Genomic DNA, 17,924 nt, shown 5'->3' with positions numbered 1-17,924 from the left:
GAAAAAATGTTCTATCACATATGAAATTCTTGCAGCTGTGCGGAACTTGGTCCAGATGGTTTAAGACTATAAAACAAGACCAAATGATAGGCAGTAGGCCTTCTGAAGATTATGTGATAAAGTCAGTCTTTTATCTCTACCCCATCTCTACTTTATATTTTCCAATCAAGCCTTATATATATATATATATTTTAATATAATTGTGTTCCAAGAGAGTCTCAAGAAGTATTGCTCCTACTAAGTGCTAGAAACTAAGTATAAAGACTGCAAGGGTACCTCATTTAACAGATACCAGCCAAGTCAGTCAGCCAGAAAACTCAATGATAGCTATGACAACAATATATGCATATCACTGTCAGACACAGTGATCTCTCAAAGTACTTCTTAGGAAAATGTTGCTACATGAAAAAAAAAATCTCTTCCTTCCAATACTTTCACACCAAGCTAATTCATGCATAGTGTTTTAGAAAATTAACACAGTCCTCAAGAATGCTGAACAAATCACTACCAAGAAAGGGGCATCAATTGATTTCGAAATAAATCAATAGGTGATTAACATAATATTTTTAAACCAGCAGTATGCATATACCATGCACAAACACATCCATGATATTCCCAATACATCATAGCTTTAATCGAAGGAGAGCTTCACACTACAAACCCTGGCCCTGCCCTGCCTCTCACAACTTCTGTGGGGCACCTTTAGCTTTTATAAAGAAAAACCTAAAATCGTCTGTGAAACAAGACTACGACAAGCCATTCTGCAGTGAAAGATTTTAAATCATCCAGCCTCTTCTAATAGACTTGAGACTTATTGAGGTAGAAACCATAAAAAATGAAGAAGGGAAATTTAATCCCTGAAATATTGATTTGCACATTAATATCATATAGGCAGAGGGCAATTTGGCTTCGTGGAAATGACACATTGTCGACCCTTGGTGAAGTCAGAGCCAATCTAACTGCTGAACATGTCTGAACCTCAAGAGTTATTAAGGGCTTCCCTTCTTGCCTTTATGACTTTTCTTCAGCCTACCAATGCAATCTTAAATGTATTATCTTTAAGAAATAATTGTAAAACCTCAGGGGTTTTCCAGTTAATGGAAGGGAGGCCAAACCACATCAGATTCTGAAATGCAACATTAAACCCTTGCAATCAACAAAACCACCTCAATTCTCATCCATCCAGTGCAGGAGCTAATATTGTTATTAGAGATAATCAGATTTCATTGTGTAAATTTAGGCTCACGGTCAGAATGGAAGCAGTAAATTCTGCAATATTAAACAGCAATTTTCCTAGCCTCCTCTCTGTTTTCCCCTTGCTGCTGCAGCACCTTTGAGATAATCCAACTAGCTCACAATTGATGAACAGAGTTGGGCTGCTCTGCCAAAAACTGCCAAAGATTACAAAAGAGCCAAACACGGTTGCCTGCTTTTAACTTTAAGCGGCAACTTTCACTTCCCAGACCCAGAGCCCCTGCCTCTTCCCACAGTGGGTGCTGTTGCTGTGACATACACAGCTGGTTCACCTGACCTTTCTTTGTTCCTTGGGTACATTTCACTTTTCAGATTTATGGTGCTACCCTCATATTTCATTGACCCTATCTCCATTGCTATAAAAAAAGGAAAACAGTCTAATAAGAGTTTACTTTTTAAATACAAGAGCAGCCAGCTATTGAATAAACACACAGCCCAGCCATGCTTTCTGCAGTTTACGCCATAAATATTAAAAACCATTAGAAAACAACCGTATGAACCTTACGATCCCTGCACTGAAGCCAGGTGCCAGAGGTTAAAACAGCTGGCTAGCCATCTCTCATTTGTGTGTGTCTTCCTGCTGCTTCCAACTCCAGCCCTTGAACAATATCAAACATCCCCTTAAGGATTTACTTTTTATTTTCCTTTTCTTAAGAGGAGGAAAGAAAAAAAATCTTCAGTTTCTTTAATATGCTTCTTACTGGAGAAGAAAAACCTCTAAAATGCAGTCATAGATGAAGTGAAATAATCCCAAATAGTCCCTTTCCGCTTTATTTAAACCCATCCTTTCCAACAAATACCATACACACCATTCTTTTTATTCTTCAGTTAGAAAAGAGAAAAGAGCGGAGAGAGAGAGATTGAGAGAAAGAAAGAAAGTCCGAGCTTGCTCTGCTAGTTTTGTCAGTAAATATAAAGTAAAGCGAGTGTGGATGGCAGCAAGACTGCTACATACCCGGGCTGTGTTTTTGCTTTGCTCTCAATGGAAGCGATCGATGCCCCGAGTCACTGTCGCGTCCCAATCGCAGCCAAGTCTCAGCCTTAATCTAAGCACCAACCGAAAAGGCAGCGGCCCCCGCAGCCTCTCCCTGATTCTTCCATCCATCCACCCAACTAAAAATATAATACTACATATGAGCTTTAACCACTCCACGTTTATAGGGATCAAGCCACTGAAAATCCAGAACACAATAAAAAAAAAAAAAAAAGAAAAGAAAAGAAAGAAAGAAAAAACCCCACTCTTGTCTCTCCCTCTCTCTCTCTCTTCCTCTCTCTCCTCTCTCTCCCCCCGTGTCTCCCTCTCTGTCTCTCCTTTTGCCATCTACATGATCCTTGATTAAACATGGAACAGAGTTAATAAAAGGGGGGGGGGTTAAGGGGAGGAAATGCGACTGTCAGAAATCGGGATCGCCAGATTTCCTGGTGAACCTGCCTCTGTCTGAGTCAGTGTCAGTCCACCATCTTCAGCCACTGAACTTGTCTTTGGGTTTTTGTTTGGCGGGGGGGGGGGGGGGGGGAGGGGGTTTGTTCTGTGTGTGCTTTTTGGGGGAGGGGGAGAGTGAAGGCAAGGTGGGGACAGGAGGTGGGGAGTGGGACCAATGTGTGTCTTGAGTGTTGACTGCCAGTGTGTGTGTGTGTGTGTGTGTGTGTGTGTGTGTGTGTGTGTGTGTTCAGGGGTCGGAGTGTGTGTGTGTGTGTGTGTGTCGGGGGGGGGTGTCCGTGTTTGTGATCTTTGGTACCTACAAGGAGGGTGTCTCACCGAACGGTAGCTAAACCTCACCAGGACCGCACAGAACTGTGGAGACACAGCCGAAGGTGGCCGCCAGAGCCTCGTATGTGGGCCGGACCCCAGACCTAGCGCTGCAAGGAGCCCCCCGCCCGGATCACAGGTAACAAAAGAAATACAAACCAGTGCACCGTCTTCTGGGGGAGGGGGCTGGATGGGGAACCTTCTGCAACTTGGCCATCGCCGAGGAACTTTTATACAATTCCATGAGAAATTTTATTATTATTATTTTTTTCTGATAGAAAAGAGCAGTAAGAATTGAAAGGGAAAGAGGCAGAAGAGGGGGTCAGGAAAAATAAAAATAAAAAGACAAGACCCGCCGCATTCCAGCCCCTGCTCGTTCGCCTGACTGCTCGGGCCAGAAGGCGCGCATGGTACCGGCTGAAGCTAGGGAGGTGAAGTTCATTTGCAGACATGGAACCCTGGAGCGGGGTGGGGTGGGGGGGGGCAAGGAATGAATCAGTTCCCACAGTCGACCACAGACCCCGTACACACACACACACACACACACACACACACACACACACACACACACACCACGCCTGCCCTCCACCAAAAAGAAAGCACAGGCTCTTGATCCCCAGCGGCGGGTGTCCTCTCAGAGCCGCGATCAAGCCCCAGGCAAGCTGCCTCCACCCCTAGGTCCGCTGCCGGAGGCCGGGAGATCCCGCCTCCTAACGGACCTGCCAGGGTCCGCGGCGCCGGCGCAGCCGAGAGCAGCCCCGGCCTGCCGCGGCCGGCCGCCGTTTGGCGGACCGGTGTCTACCTGCAGCGCAGCCCCGCGTTCGCCCATCCTCCTGAGCCTGAGCCCCGCGCCCGGCGCGCGCCAGCCCCGGCCTGACTTGCGAAGGGGTGGGGAAGGCAAAAGGGAGAAGAAAAAGGAAATCCAAGAAGGTGCAGGGGAGGGTCGAAGGAGAGCAGAGGAGAGCAGAGGGAGCTCCAAGCCCCACCGACCAACGTCCGAACTTTCGGAGCATCGGTGCCGAGGAAGAGTCATCTCAATGGGGAGCAGGGGCGCGGGGCGAGCGGGGACCCCAGGCAGTGTCCGCGCCGCTGCGGAGCTGACAGTTTCTCCCGGCCACCAACCAGAGTGTCCCCGGCTCCGGGTGAAGGCAGAACCCGAAAAGACAGAGAAAAGAACTAAACTGCTGGCCGAAAGTGGATGATCTGCCGCCTAATCCAAAAGTTAAATCCCGAAAAGCACGCCCTCCCCCAAGTAGAAAATCAGGTCTCCCCCCCCCCACCCCGTGCCTTCTCACTCCCTTAGCAGAGCAAACCTTTGAGCCAAAAAACCGGGGAAAATAGATGGAAAAGGGGGGCAGAGCGGAAGAGATGGTCGGGATGAGGGAATGTGTGCTAGGGCGAGCGGGAGCCAGCGAGCTAGGGGCAGAGAGGGAGAGAGGCGGAGAGGGAGAGGGAGAGAGAGGGAGCGAAATATCAAAGATTGTGCAAGATCAGGCTGGAAAGATAATCGATACTCGACCTAAATTTAACACAAACTACTCAATAAAAGTTAAAGAAAAAAAACTTACTTTCCATTTCCCCTGCAGTTCCTACTCGATCTTCGCCTCCTTTTTGTTTTGCTTTTATTTTACGTACAGCTGATCACATCCAAGTAAAACGAGAGGGTTCATTTAAAAAAAAATAAAAAAATTAAAAAAATAATCCTCGAACTTTATTGGGTGAAAATAAAAACGCTGGAGCAGAAAGTGGGGGGGGGGTCACGGAGCGGTCCTCGGGGGTCCGAGAGGAGTTAAAGCATGTGCCGACCGCGGTCTCGCTGTTTGGTTGTGAAGGGGTTGGGAAAAGGAGGAAAGGAAATGAAAATCCGATATGTCTTTATTCTGCTAATTATTATCGTTTTAGCCCTGTTTAAAAAAATGGCTGATTAAGTTGAGTGCGCATGTCTTTGTGTGTCTATTCCCGATATGCACTCTGGGAATGAGAGAGGAGAGCGAGGGAGAGGGAGAGGGAGGGGGGAGAGAGAGGTGTAATTAGTGAGGTGATCAACATTCCCCAGACTGCAAATGACGCGCAGCCGGGACTCAGAGCAGCCCGGGAGCCTCGCGACTTCCAAGGCTCCGAGCGCAGCGGCTGGAGCCCTGGTCTAGGCGACCGCGGAGACAGGGGATGGGGACCTCCGGGGCTCGCACCCCATGCGCCCCCCGCGCACAACTCTCAAACTTCATTAGACACACACACACACACACACACACACACACACACACACACACACACACAGAGCAGAGGGAAGAATATAAAGCACAAATAGTTTCTAAGAAATGCCCTTTAACCATTCGAGAATTTATTTATTTATTTATTTATTTTTTTAATGAGGCAAAGTAATTACTAACGGACCAGAGATTTGTTTACTAGGGAGCTTTAAGGAGAAATATGAGTTAGGGTAATTAAGAGATTTTTTTTCCTCTAACACGATTTATTCTACTATGTACTCGGACGCACTTTAATGGGGGAATACTGGGGCCAGAGCAAATATGCAGATGTATGTAAATAAAGAATGCTTGCCTGAGTGCAAACATCATCCAGCCCAGCCTCTTTCAAAGAAGGAATAGCTTTCGGATCCTCAGGCATTCTATTTCAACTGTATCTGCACTTGCCTTCGCAGTAGAGAAAATCCAGGGCAAAGGAGATGGAAGTGCATATTAGTTTAGTTAAAGTAAACTTCCAAATGAGAGTAAGTCCGGGTTGTAAGAGTAATACTGAGACACAGGTCTAGCTCTTTGTAATATTCTTGAATACTTTATCAGATCGCATAAGTTCAGTGTAACCGCTTTAAGAAGACTTAGAGAAGAGACCCTTTCATCATCTTTCTAGTCTGTTGAGTTATCTTTCTTGAAGCACATTATGATGAATTTTAAAACCCTGCTACAGATCTCATTAGAGTGAAATATACTTGGTATTTTCTTGTGCAAAATTTAAGGAGGCTGATTCTCATTTGAAAATCTAATTATCTCCTTCCAATATTACAGATGTGAATATGAGTGACACTTTCATTAAAAGATAATTAACTAACACTAGGAATAGACATACTTTTAAATACCCCCTACTGAATGTGGGATATATATATATATATATGAATATGTGTGTATATACATGAATGTGTATATGTATATTTATGAATTTGTGAATTGCTACTCTGCATATTAATATAGTGCTACACCAAAGGTCACAAGTAGTCACCATTTATGTAATATTTTAAAGCCAGGTATCACAGAAGGAAGATAGTAGTAACAATAAAAACAGGAAATGCCAGCACAGTCCTGCTTCCTGGACAGGTGAGGCATCAGCCACCCCTGAGCTGACAGGCCTTTGAAGGTTTGGAATTCCAAGATCTGCTTCCAAACAGTGTTTTAGGCCTTAAAAACCAAAGGTGCCAAACACCAACAGAAAGGTTTATTGCACAACGTTGGGGATACAGCGAGACTACACAGGCCCTCCTGGGCCTCACCCATTGTACTATCAGTGTGTACTTGTTACATCCTAGGGCAGATAAAATGGAATGAAAACATCTGGGAGGATAAAATTAGAGTCTCCAAAGAGCAGACCTAGGCCCCATCTCTGGAAAGCTGCTTACCTTCCGCCACTGGCTAACATTGCAGAAAATCAAGCGTAGACGTGGTCTTGACTAAGAGAAAAAGCAAGTGCCAGTTTAGAAATTTGGAATAGGTACGTGTAGCAGTGTTTTAGAAACTAAAGTGACTATATGTTAACCGAGAGAGAGAGAGAGAGAGAGAGAGAGAGAGAGAGAGAGAACCCTCAGTCTCTAAAGACTTCCATTTCCAACTTCTTTGTATTCACAATGAAAAGGCTTCTAAGATTTTAAAGTGTTTTCATTTACAGCCTCACCTTCACACAACTGCATCAGGAATTTACTAACAGTCTACCTGTGCTCCTCAGTGGGGTTGAGAAACACGTTTGTTGCACACAAGGGTAAAATCTGAATTCTCTGTAACATGTAAGTGAAAAGGGTGTTTTTATGAAGAGTTGACTATTTACAGAAAAACACCCCAGAGAGCAAACATCCTGGCTTAAAAACATAATAATAAGAAAACTGTCTGGGGTGTCTGCTTGGAGGACAAGGTGGGGACTTTTCTAGAGACTGGGGGGGGGAGTGAAGGCAGGGGGAACTTTGAGGTTCACATGAACAAGGATCAAGCCCTTTGCTGAGGGGACTACCTGTACAAGCTGGGTGATGGAAAAGCCATTTCCTGCTGTTGCAGCCTGGTAAACGCGGGTGATGAAGGAAACACCTGAGAACAATAAGTCTGTTTCAGGCTCAGGTACAGAAAGGGTTTACTTCTTCTGCCATGGTGGACGAGGAAGGTGATCTTTGCCTGTGCATGCTCTTTATTTCTTTTGCTGTTTTTACCCTCCTTGAAACCATATCAACAACACCAGCCATTAACAAAACAGCAAATTCGAAAACCAAGGAAAGTATTTAAAAATTTTGGTGGCTATTTGTCCCAACATCCCTACCCCCATCTCTTTCTTGCAAGATATAGTTCTCTCTCTCTCTCTCTCTCTCTCTCTCTCTCTCTCTCTCTCTCTCTCTGCCTCCCCCCCCAGTGTGTGTGTGTGTGTGTGTGTGTGTGTGTGTGTGTGTGTGTGTGTTGGGTGAAGAGGTGAAGAGGGCTGTTATTGAATTCTACGTAAGAAAACAAAAGCAGAGCAGAGTGAGAGCCTTTGCCCACTTTTGCAATCCCTTCTGTGCAGGGAGTGTTGCCCTCCAAAAGCGTGTGTGCTTGTGTGCGTTTTGTTTTTAATCATCTCTCTCTCTCTGTTCTCTCTCCTCTTCCCTAAGAAGAGAGGCTGGGGGTGAGGTCGGGGTTAATGGGCTCAGGGGAAGGGGCAGAGAGCACTGGCAGAGTCGAGAGTCTCCTCCAGGGCTTGGCCTCAGAGCGCCCTGCCGGCGCTAGAAGAGCTGCTGCCAAGAGCCCAGGCCGGTCTGCGCGGGGTGGGCCGCCGGCAGGGGCGCGGCGACCAGGGCGAGCCCAAGCCCAGCCTGCAGGCTGCTTGGGGCGCGGGCAGAACCCGGCCTCTCTGCCGGGCCAAGGAGCCATGGCCCCCCGCGATCTCATTCTGAGCGATCGCTCCCGGACCCCCAGCTGGTCCGCTCAGGTCTCTTAGGAGCCCTGGCCCTGCACCTTGGACCTTGATTCCCAATCCACTCTCTAGCAGCTTGTCAGGGCACTTAAACTATGCCAACCTGCCGCCACCCTATGGAGCGCTGCCTACTTTATTTTCAAAGTGAAACGAGCACAAGGCTTTCCTGACGCATGGAGAACTTTCGCTAGACCCTCTTCTTTACTTTGCAGAGCTGCCCCTGCGGAGCCCAAATCTCTCCTACCACCTGCACCATGCCACCGAATCTGTAACTGTTGGCGAACCCCAAGGCTATTCACCAAGTGGCTAGGTGTTGAGTGTTGGAGACAAGGAGCAATTAACATTGAGACAAAAGGTAACTTCTACTTCTAGACTCTTTCCCTGGGCACAGCTTATTTCACTAGCCCACGCTGAGTGAGGACACTCTAGGCTTTCCAAACGGGATAATGAGTCGCCAGCTGTCCATTCTTCCCTTCCTCTGCCCTGTCACCAATTCCCCCATAATGCCCCACCTCCCTCTCCCCGGCATCCTCCAGCTCCAGAACAAGCCCAGCCCAAGGGAAAAGTTCCCAGTCTTTTGACCGGGCTTCCGGGCTCTATAGATAAGCTCTGTTTGAAACAAGGTATTACAAGATTTCAGCGTTAGGAACCCTTTCGAGCGCTGCAGACACTTTCAGACCCTCAGCCCAACCCCCTCTTTCCTTCCTCTTTTTGTTGGATCTTCTCCACCCAGGGGCTATTTAACAAAGGCAGCATGTTAACTAATATTTTTTGTTTAACTTAGCTCCTGCTAGAACTTGATACCAAAGACTTTGTGTGTGTGTGTGTGTGTGTGTGTGTGTGTGTGTGAGAGAGAGAGAGAGAGAGAGAGAGAGAGAGAGAGAGAGAGAGAGAGAGAGAGAGAGAGAGAGAGAAAGAGAGTATTAGGATTTGTGTAGGTCAGGAGGAAATGGAACATTGAAATGAATGGAAAAGTAAGTGCAGGGCTTGCTTGGGAAGGTGTCACAAGCATGTATTTACAATGAGATAATTCAAAAGGTGTGTGTGTGTGTGTGTGTGTGTGTGTGTGTGTGTGTGTGTGTGTGTTTCAATTATGACTTATCATGGAGAAGCAACACCCTCTTTGATGTGAGAGGTAAACAGCCAGTGGAGTGGCATTCAGAAGAGGCACTGTGTATGTGTGTACTATTTCTGGGCAGTTGTATCCTTTCCTGATTTCTCCCAGTCTGGTTGTTACCTCCTATATGTTCTTATTTGTTTGTTTATTTATCTTAAAATAACACTCTTGCTCCAAGGTCTGTATTCTTCCAAATCCATGTACATTTACCCCCCCCCCAATCCACTTTAGGCTTTTCAGAGGCAGTCACTCTAAACTTAGCCCTTTTTCTCCAGAGGCTCTGACCTTTGGGGTGGGAAAGCTCATCATGTAAATCCAGACACAGGTACAGAAAGGAATGGGAAAAGAGGGAGGAGCTATACAAGGTGCTGTGTGATGGGGGAAGAAATAAGGGAGAGGAGAAAAAAAAAAAAAAAAAAAAAGGAAAAATGGAAGTCAGAGCCCTCTGGCCTCCTTGAGGTCAGAGCTCAGACAGTACAGTGACCTCTTTTCCTTCTGGGCAACAAGCCCAGGGTTAATAAACAAAATCAGACTGGGGCTGTCCCCAAACAATAGCAGTTCACTAACTTCACAAGCTCTCCCACACCTCCCGTTGCAATTACACCACCCACTACAAACCACACAGACCCAAGACCACAAGCCCACCCTCTTCAAACATATGGAGCTATTCCCATCAAGAGTGTCCAATGAAAAATTTAAATTCAATCTGGGGAAGAGCTCCAAGGGGTGATCCAGATGTGAAAAGACAGACAAGCAGAAAATGGGGAGAAAGAAAGAAAAAAACTGGTCATGGGATAGAAGAGAAAGTGGTCATCTTTTTAAAATCTAAAAGTATCGATATCTAGTCTAGAAAGAATATCCTGAACTGGCCACCAGATTAAAGCATTTTAAAACAGGACATTACATTCCTCTAAGCATCCACTTTAAGACAATAGTGCAGATATCTCTGCCTGAGGAAAAGCCACTACCACCACCACCACCACCACCACCGTAGGTAATTTCCTTAAAGCCAGGCACAAAAGCCAGGTTAAATCCTACCACAAACAACCATCCCATCTGATCTAAGTTACCAAATGTATAATTAAATCCACATTTAATTACAAAGACAACCAGCAGAAACTAAATTAATCAAAGATTTAAAAGAAAAAAAACCCCAAAATGTTGTCAGGGCATACAAATGATAGCTTCACATTAGTTCACAATCAAATGTGCAATTCCAGGGATAAACAGCAAGGTGGAAAGCAAAGGTGAATGCAAACACAGTTTTTTTTTTTTTTTAACTTTTGCGTTAAAATGATTATCAGTGGGAATCTAAGAGAAAAGGTGAAATGAAATACCTCGGAGCAAAAAGATCATCCCCTTCTCCTTGTCGTCTATCAGTGCCTGATAAAGCATATGGAAAATGTTTTCAAAATGCCCAGATTTGGCACATTGTCATTGCGAAGAGAGGGCGCAGTGATGCTGTTAGAGAAAATGGGAAATAAATTCAGGATTGGGTGCTGCCTCCTTCAATGCGGATTTATCTAAGTTTAATTTAATATTCCGCAATCACTGAATGATCGCTTATAATTCACCAAGATTTTAAAGGGCTTTATTTAAATACCTCGGGCAAAAAAAAAAAAAAAAAAAAAAAGAGTGAAATTCAAACCATTGCTTATTTTTGTATGTGTATTTTTCTATTTGGAGTACTTCAAGTGGGAACTTCTCATAATAAAGGGGAAAACGATGAAGCTTTAGTTTTTTTTTTTTTTAAGAGAGACTGTTAAAGGAAAACATTAGCTTTATTAAAATCATTCTGAACATAAAATCAAAAAGCACAAAATGGTTGTTTGTAAAACACTAAACCTTTAATCGATTTTATTGGCATTCCGATCGATTAGATAAACGGAAATCTATAGCAAACATCAAAGCGTTGAAAACATTTTCTCTATCTCATTTATAAACAAAACTTTTCTTTTCAGTAGAAAAAAATGATTATCAAACGACTAACAGGAAATTCTTCAGATATCAAATTACGATAATAAAATTATTTCCACATGGAAGGGGACAATTACAATGATGATAGTAATTACAATAATGAATAATTCAACAACCCTTTGACATGTGTGGAAGAACCTCGGGCAGAAACGGCGTTTGAAGGGGGGCTACTTTAAAATAAATACTTTCCTTATTTTTAAAGGTCTGTTTCAGAGACAACTCAAGGGGTCTTGCTGAACGGTGCCTGCCAGACTAGTGTTAATTTCCCCGAAGATGCAGACCAGTCGGTTTCTTTGCCGACATTTTCCTTCCAAATTGAGTTACTTCTGATTGGCAAAAAATTAATATGCAAATAAGAGTGAGCCCTACTGGGTTTTACAAAGTTGAGGCTGGACTTGTCTTTTACATGTTTTAGAAAGTGAATCCCAAATTACATAGGAAAACGAAGTAGTTTTCCCGTTTTCCTCAACCGAGGATGAAGGGAAAACGATTTATTTGGAAATGTCAGAACTGCTCTGCCAGAGACGCCCTGCCTTAAGAACACAGGGCGTTCTAGCTGCAGGGAGGGTGAGTGTTGTTATAACGGGCAGTGTGTGTGTGTGTGTGTGTGTGTGTGTGTGTGTGTGTGTGTTAAAGAAAATCAACGAAAGTGTCTGTGAAGTAGTTGCTGAGGCTTGTGTTTGGCACTTGCGGCCACGCAGAGTCCCCGCGTCGCTGGGAGCGGGGCTGTGGCACCTGGCTGGCATCTTTTCCGGCCCTCCCCTGGAGCGCCATCCACGCTCTGTCTCCTGCATCTTCGGGGCTCGCCGTCCTGCCCCGACTCTGCCTCGGGTCCTTCCAGCTGACCTAGGCTGCTTTTGCATCCTCGCCCTCAGCAGCAGCTTGCACCTTGGCCGAGCAGTCGCTGCCTCCCTCCGTCCGCCTAAACTTCTGTTTCCATTCTACTGGAATCGCACTCCTACAACTAATCCCCGAGTCCCTTCGGTGAATCTGGACCGGTCTGTCCGCTGTTCCTCCCCTCCCCTCCCCTCCCATCCCCTCCCCTCCCCCACCTCGCTCCTGCCATTTATTTGGCATCTGGGGTCTTCTTACCCTAGCACTTCAAACCTCTCCTCCAGACATTCCAGAGAGTTCTCATCACACCAGAATGTGCTCTCCTCCTCTTCCTCGCCCCCCCCCCACCTTGGATTGGGGAATGGTGTGGTGGTGGTGGCGGTGGGGGTGGATTTCAAGTTGAACTCCCAGGGGTTTTACTCTATTCTTTTAACAGCTTTACTTTCCCTTTTCTTCTTTGCGTAACCTTCACCTAACTCCTAATTTATAACAGAAGCTGCCTCTTCCTCCTGCAGCCCGCAGCTTACAGTTTCCGGCTGGGGCTTGTGCATAGAGCGCTCCTGGCTCCCCGGCCCTCGCCCCAGCTGCCCAGCAAGTGGCCACTGCGCCCTGGCGCCCAATGGCCTTCTGACAGCACTTTCTCTTCTTGAAGAGTTCCTGTGTGAGATTTAGGGTTATCTGTAAAGAGCCTCTTTACTGGCCAACTGACTGCACCGCCGAATGGAGACTGGGATGTAGGGGGGCAGGCAACAGAACCCCTTTAAACACACTTTCAAAACAAAACAAAACAAACAACTTCTGAGTCCCTCCATCCAACCCGGTGTGAATAACGAATTCTGGAAGATTTTCCTTCCTGGCACGTGCAGTTTGCTTCTGAGTTATTTATTCCCTGGCTGTCTTCCACCCTCCCTGGCGTCTTCTACCTTGCGAAGGTCACTGTCGCACCAGGCCACCCTTCCTATTCTTTGGCTGGCTGTGGGCCCTGAGAGTTAGAGGGAAGGCAGCCTAAAGACCTCGTCCCTTTTCTTCTAGCTGACGCAGCTGCCTCAGAAAATCGCTGTGGCCGCTGCCTCTTCCCGCTTTAATCCCAGACCCACAGTCATTGGGCAGCTCCTTAGAGGCAAGAAGTCAACACCATGGCAACCCGACAAGCCTATCAAATCACCAGCGGACATGACAGCAGCAACACCGGCAAGCAAGAATGGGCTGGGCGGAAGAGCAGAGTGGCCACTACACCCTTTACACGGGCTCGCAGTGGACAGCAGCTGCTGGCCTCCAAGTCAGACTACGTGTGTGCACCGCGGTGTATTTCCCCTACTTAGTAGTTCTGGGAGGGGAGGGGGAGATGCGTGTAAATCAAAGGCGTCCCAGTTCTGGAGATTATAATCCAGAGCTACCTGCTTTCTGCTGTGGTAGTCCACGGATGTAAAAGGGCTTGCCCCTAACTAAGCCCAAGGTTTCTTTGCCAGCTCTGTCATTTGCTTAAGCAATACGAATGAAACATTTTGTTCGGGGATAGCCTAAAAAGATAATAAATAAATAAATAAATGAAAAATAAATTGAATTAAAAATGCTATTGCCTGCCGGTGTTAAATTAGGTGAGCTGTGTCAACACCACGCTACTTTGTGACACACATAGAAATGACCTAAACTTTATCTTAAGCTGTCTTTGCCTTTTGTTTTCATATATTGTGTGTGGCTGCACAGTGTGAGTTCTAGATAGTTTCCATAAAGGGAATAGATAGAAGAAACTTAAAATCTGTATGTGTCACCTCCCCCCAGCCCTGTCTGGGTTTGGTATCTCCACTTTCCTTAAGAAACCAATGATTATACCAATAGGAAAGGAAGCATTTTTACTAACATTGTAGGGCATCTTCTGCTATGAGGCATGTTGGAATTGCATAGTTTATTGACAATCTGTAAATCAAGACAGGCTTTTTTTTTTTTTGAGAAATACACAGCACACTATTTCTTTTTAATTTAAGTATCCTTGGGAAACTTTTGCAAATATGCATACAAGAATCTAGATGGTGTCACTGGGTAAGGGTTAGGATCTGTAACTTCATTGCTTACTAAGTTTCCCTGTTGAAGTTGGATAGAATAAGGAGAGAACTCCATCTAAAAATAGAGTTCATGTGTTGTCTCACTGAGGAAGTCTTGTGTGAATTCTAAAAATTGACACTTAAGTTCCCTTAAATGTAATGTAAACGATACAGTAGATAAACAAGTTTTATTTTATCTACATTTTTAAATAAAGGCTTTCGGTGTGTAGAATTTAAATTTCACTTGGCATGCACATAATACTGGAAAACTGGAAAGCCTTCTGGCTGAGGACAGCAATTCCCAGATGGAGCAAAGCTGGACAGAGCCAATTTTTGAGCCTTAGAAACATTCAGTGAGATCTTGACCCCACATCCTTACTCGCTCTATGTTTCCTTGTTGATGGATACCAATATTACAGTACCACATTTAGAAAATGTAATTTATTAAAGATGAAAATACACATAAAAACTCCTGGAAAGACAGCTCACCGTACACTAGGAGACCATGTTCAGGGACAGCACATTATTCTCTGAACTGGAATTCTAAGGATGGTCTGATAACACTGTCTTGTTTCAGGCCACTGTGCAGTGTTGCTCAATGAAGATCTGCCAAAAACAGAAGTGAAATTGGTACAGTTTAAACGGATACTTGTGTCCATCCCTCATCTATTGACTAAATCACCTTCAGCGTCTGAAGTGTGAAAGGCACAAGGGAGCAACATGATCATATTTTAAATAAAAAAATATGTGCTTAATATTTTTTCTTATAGAATCAGACCTCTAAATGGAAACAACGGTTTTAAAGATAAGTGTTCAAAATATTTCAATATATTTTGGCTTCTGTAAGAGTAACTACACAGAATACCAAGTAAATGCTGAGATTTCATTGTTTTGTTTAATGATATGTCCAAGTTACTGGAAAACTTTAAATACCTTAAGATCTGTAATATTACTTGTATATTTGTAAATATAATATTCAAGTCAAGGGCATGGTTTATGTTGTCACTAAAATGTTCATTTATATATACAGTATATATAATTGCTAGAACTTTTTGAAGAGGTGAAGTTAATAAATAGCTTAATATCTTTGATGAAGCCAAAATGCCCAGGAATTTTAATAGGTCCTTTGAATTTTTGATGTATTGATATTGTTTTTTTGTTGTTGTTGTTATAAACTTTTTGTTTGTGGATAATTGAAAATTTAAAGAATCTTGCATATATAATGCATTTATTTGTAATCATCACTTAATTTTACTGTCTTCTTTAAACCACTCACACGTTATACAAGATATGGTTGTTAAGGCATTTCATCTGAAGGCCATACAGGTGGTTAGTTAGCCCAGCATTTAGATCTTTGCACTGAATGGAGTCTCCTATTACCTTAGGGTTTCCATATACACTATGTTAATGAATAACATGGGGGAATTAAATGCAGCTTACATGCTACACTAAAAAGAAAATAAATAAATAAAAAATAATGCAAGAATGAATCACTCATTTTCAGCTGGGTGGATACCGTCTCCATAGAGTTCATTCTCGACCTTACCTGAGTAAGTACTTTAACTTAACGTATGAGACACACCTAAAGGGGGTAATACATTGAGCTTAATAGGAAGACAGTTAATAACCTTTATTCATCCTCACGCGCTATCAATCATGGCTGTCTCCAGTCTGCTGAATCAAAGCAAAAGTGTTCTTCACAGATGACTGATTAGAAACGCAAAATCACAAGATCCATCTTCATGGTCACTTCTATTATAGTCATTTTTAAACTGACAGCAACCTGCCCAGTTTCAGCACACTGGGCATCACAAATAGTGTCACTCAGTGCAGCTGAGCATGAGGAGAGGTTGGCTGGATTATACTTAAAAATAATTAGGCCTTCAGCCCTTTGTGGCCTGGGAAAAGGGAGTCTTACCTCTCCATAGCTGGTCCGGTTGCATTGAGTCATTGGTTCATAATTTGGAAGGTAGTTGGTGTTTTCTTGTAAATTCGGAACTAGGAGAAAAATATGTCGTCCAGCTGAGAGTTGAAGATAACTATTTTGTCTAAAGCTTTTTCTGAGCTACAAAGCAACACCTCTTTTGTCCTCACAGTTTCTGTAGGCTTCTTTGTATAACTAAGTATGTGTGTGTGTATACATATATATGCACGTGTGTGTGTGTGTGTGTGTGTGTGTGTGTGTGTGTATGCAGGCACTGCATGGGATTAGTGCATCCTGAAATCTAGGTAGGCAGAAGTTGAAAATAATTGTCTGAAGGGCTTGTTACTGTGGAAAGTCCTTAATGCCATCCATCACTTGAGCACCACAGCACTGATATTACTGAGTCTGTAACTGTTGAAATCCAGGGAAAGTACTAGGCAACTCTGTAACTTCTTGACATCCTATATCATTTCATTTCTGCTTTAAAAAATGGCACATCTGAAAAACCAAATAGATTACAGAAAAAACATAAATTAGATGTTTCTGTTTAGATGAGTTATGTCTGACTCAAATGATAAGAAACTTTGCTTTTACTTAGGTTATTGATTACTATGATTGGACATCGCAGTAGTTTTAGGTTTGTTTCATGATATTTTGTAAGAATTTGGGAATATTTTATAACACAATAAGGCATACTAATATACATGTGTATGTGGGAAGATTGTATGAGAAACATTAAAGAGATAATTTTTCATGCACATGTTGGGAATAGGTTGTTTCATTGTTCGTAAAACAAAACTCAGATGGTTTAAATTTTAGTTTAATAATATTAATCAAAAGACCTTATAAATATTGGTGTAGTGGATAGTCCTTCATCAAGTGTGCTTTGTCTTTTTGGTGGCCATAGATGCAAGATTAGAGATGCAGAGAGGCTATAAAATTATCAACTTTTATATAGAAAAATTCATTTTCAAAGATGTTAACATCTGACATTTTATAATTTTCTGCAAGGATACTGATTTTTTAATTTCATTTCTCTACACACACACACTGTACATAGTTTTATTGTTTATTCTAGCTTGAGAGTATATGTATATATTAATATATGATATAGTTGTCTTTTCATGTGTGGTTATAGATGGATAAAGTTACTCTATATATTAAAAAGGCTAATGTCAACTAATACTGATTTCTTTAATATCGTATTCAACTTATGCACATTTTTCTAGAAATATAGGAGCAATAACTAAAATATTAGGAAATAAATCTTAACTAGTAATCTTGTTTATTTTGAAACAAGCAAGTGTGTTTGAATTTGAGTATATGTATTTGTTAGTTAATATGTTAAGATCTTCCTATTCTAAAAAAAAAATAACAATATTTGTAAGAGTAAATATGTAAGGCTCATTGAAATGTTTCAGAGCTGTGTAATAACAGAGAAAACATGGAATACTCACACTGCTGTGTTCATTTGTTAATTTTCAGTTGAGCAATAAAAGCAGAATGCCTTCTAACAAAATCCTGGATGTATGTATGTTTAAATTGGTTACACAGACTTTTTATTTATAAAATAGTTAACATCTCATAGAATCTAGTGTTACTTCATGTAAAATTGATTTTGGTGTAAAGTCTACTTTCTGGCTAATTATGCTTATCAAAATGTTGCCACAAAGAAATACTGGAAAGTTCTGGACTCATGGTAAAAATTGTATTGTAGTAAAATGGTCACTTTTAGGTGTCATCTACATTGTACAGTCAGTGTAGATCACTGTTATCAAACTTTAACATACATCATAAATGTGAAAATACATAAAGTTTGTAATGATATGAGACATAATCCTACCCATCTAGCTATGGAACTTAATA

General features: G+C 43.0%; 2 protein-coding genes across 7 annotated transcripts in view; one reads left to right on the top strand and one right to left on the bottom strand.

Moving 5' to 3' along the window:
• The window catches only part of Zfhx4 (zinc finger homeobox 4), a 176,015-nt gene extending 165,141 nt beyond the window's left edge, over window positions 1–10,874 (bottom strand). For 2 of the 6 annotated variants that reach the window (XM_051196556.1, XM_051196603.1), the window contains exon 1: window positions 4,573–5,188. The gene's annotated coding sequence lies outside the window, so the exon portion shown is untranslated. Of the gene's footprint in view, window positions 1–2,209; window positions 2,449–3,163; window positions 3,274–4,572; window positions 5,189–10,618 lie in introns of those variants that run through there. The other 4 variants (XM_051196576.1, XM_051196585.1, XM_051196593.1 and 1 more) reach the window with 4 other exon arrangements.
• Window positions 918–17,924, top strand: part of LOC127230894 (uncharacterized) — a 56,901-nt gene continuing 39,894 nt past the window's right edge. Inside the window, exons 1-3 of the mRNA XM_051196183.1 lie at window positions 918–938; window positions 3,024–3,143; window positions 13,125–13,397. Of these exons, the coding sequence (XP_051052140.1) occupies window positions 918–938; window positions 3,024–3,143; window positions 13,125–13,397 (414 nt within the window). The remainder of the gene's footprint in view (window positions 939–3,023; window positions 3,144–13,124; window positions 13,398–17,924) is intronic.

Source organism: Phodopus roborovskii, unplaced genomic scaffold, assembly GCF_943737965.1.
Source record: "Phodopus roborovskii unplaced genomic scaffold, PHOROB, whole genome shotgun sequence".
Taxonomy (NCBI): Eukaryota; Metazoa; Chordata; class Mammalia; order Rodentia; family Cricetidae; genus Phodopus; species Phodopus roborovskii.
Note: the sequence above shows the minus strand (reverse complement) of the source record. Positions and strands in the feature narration are given on the sequence as shown.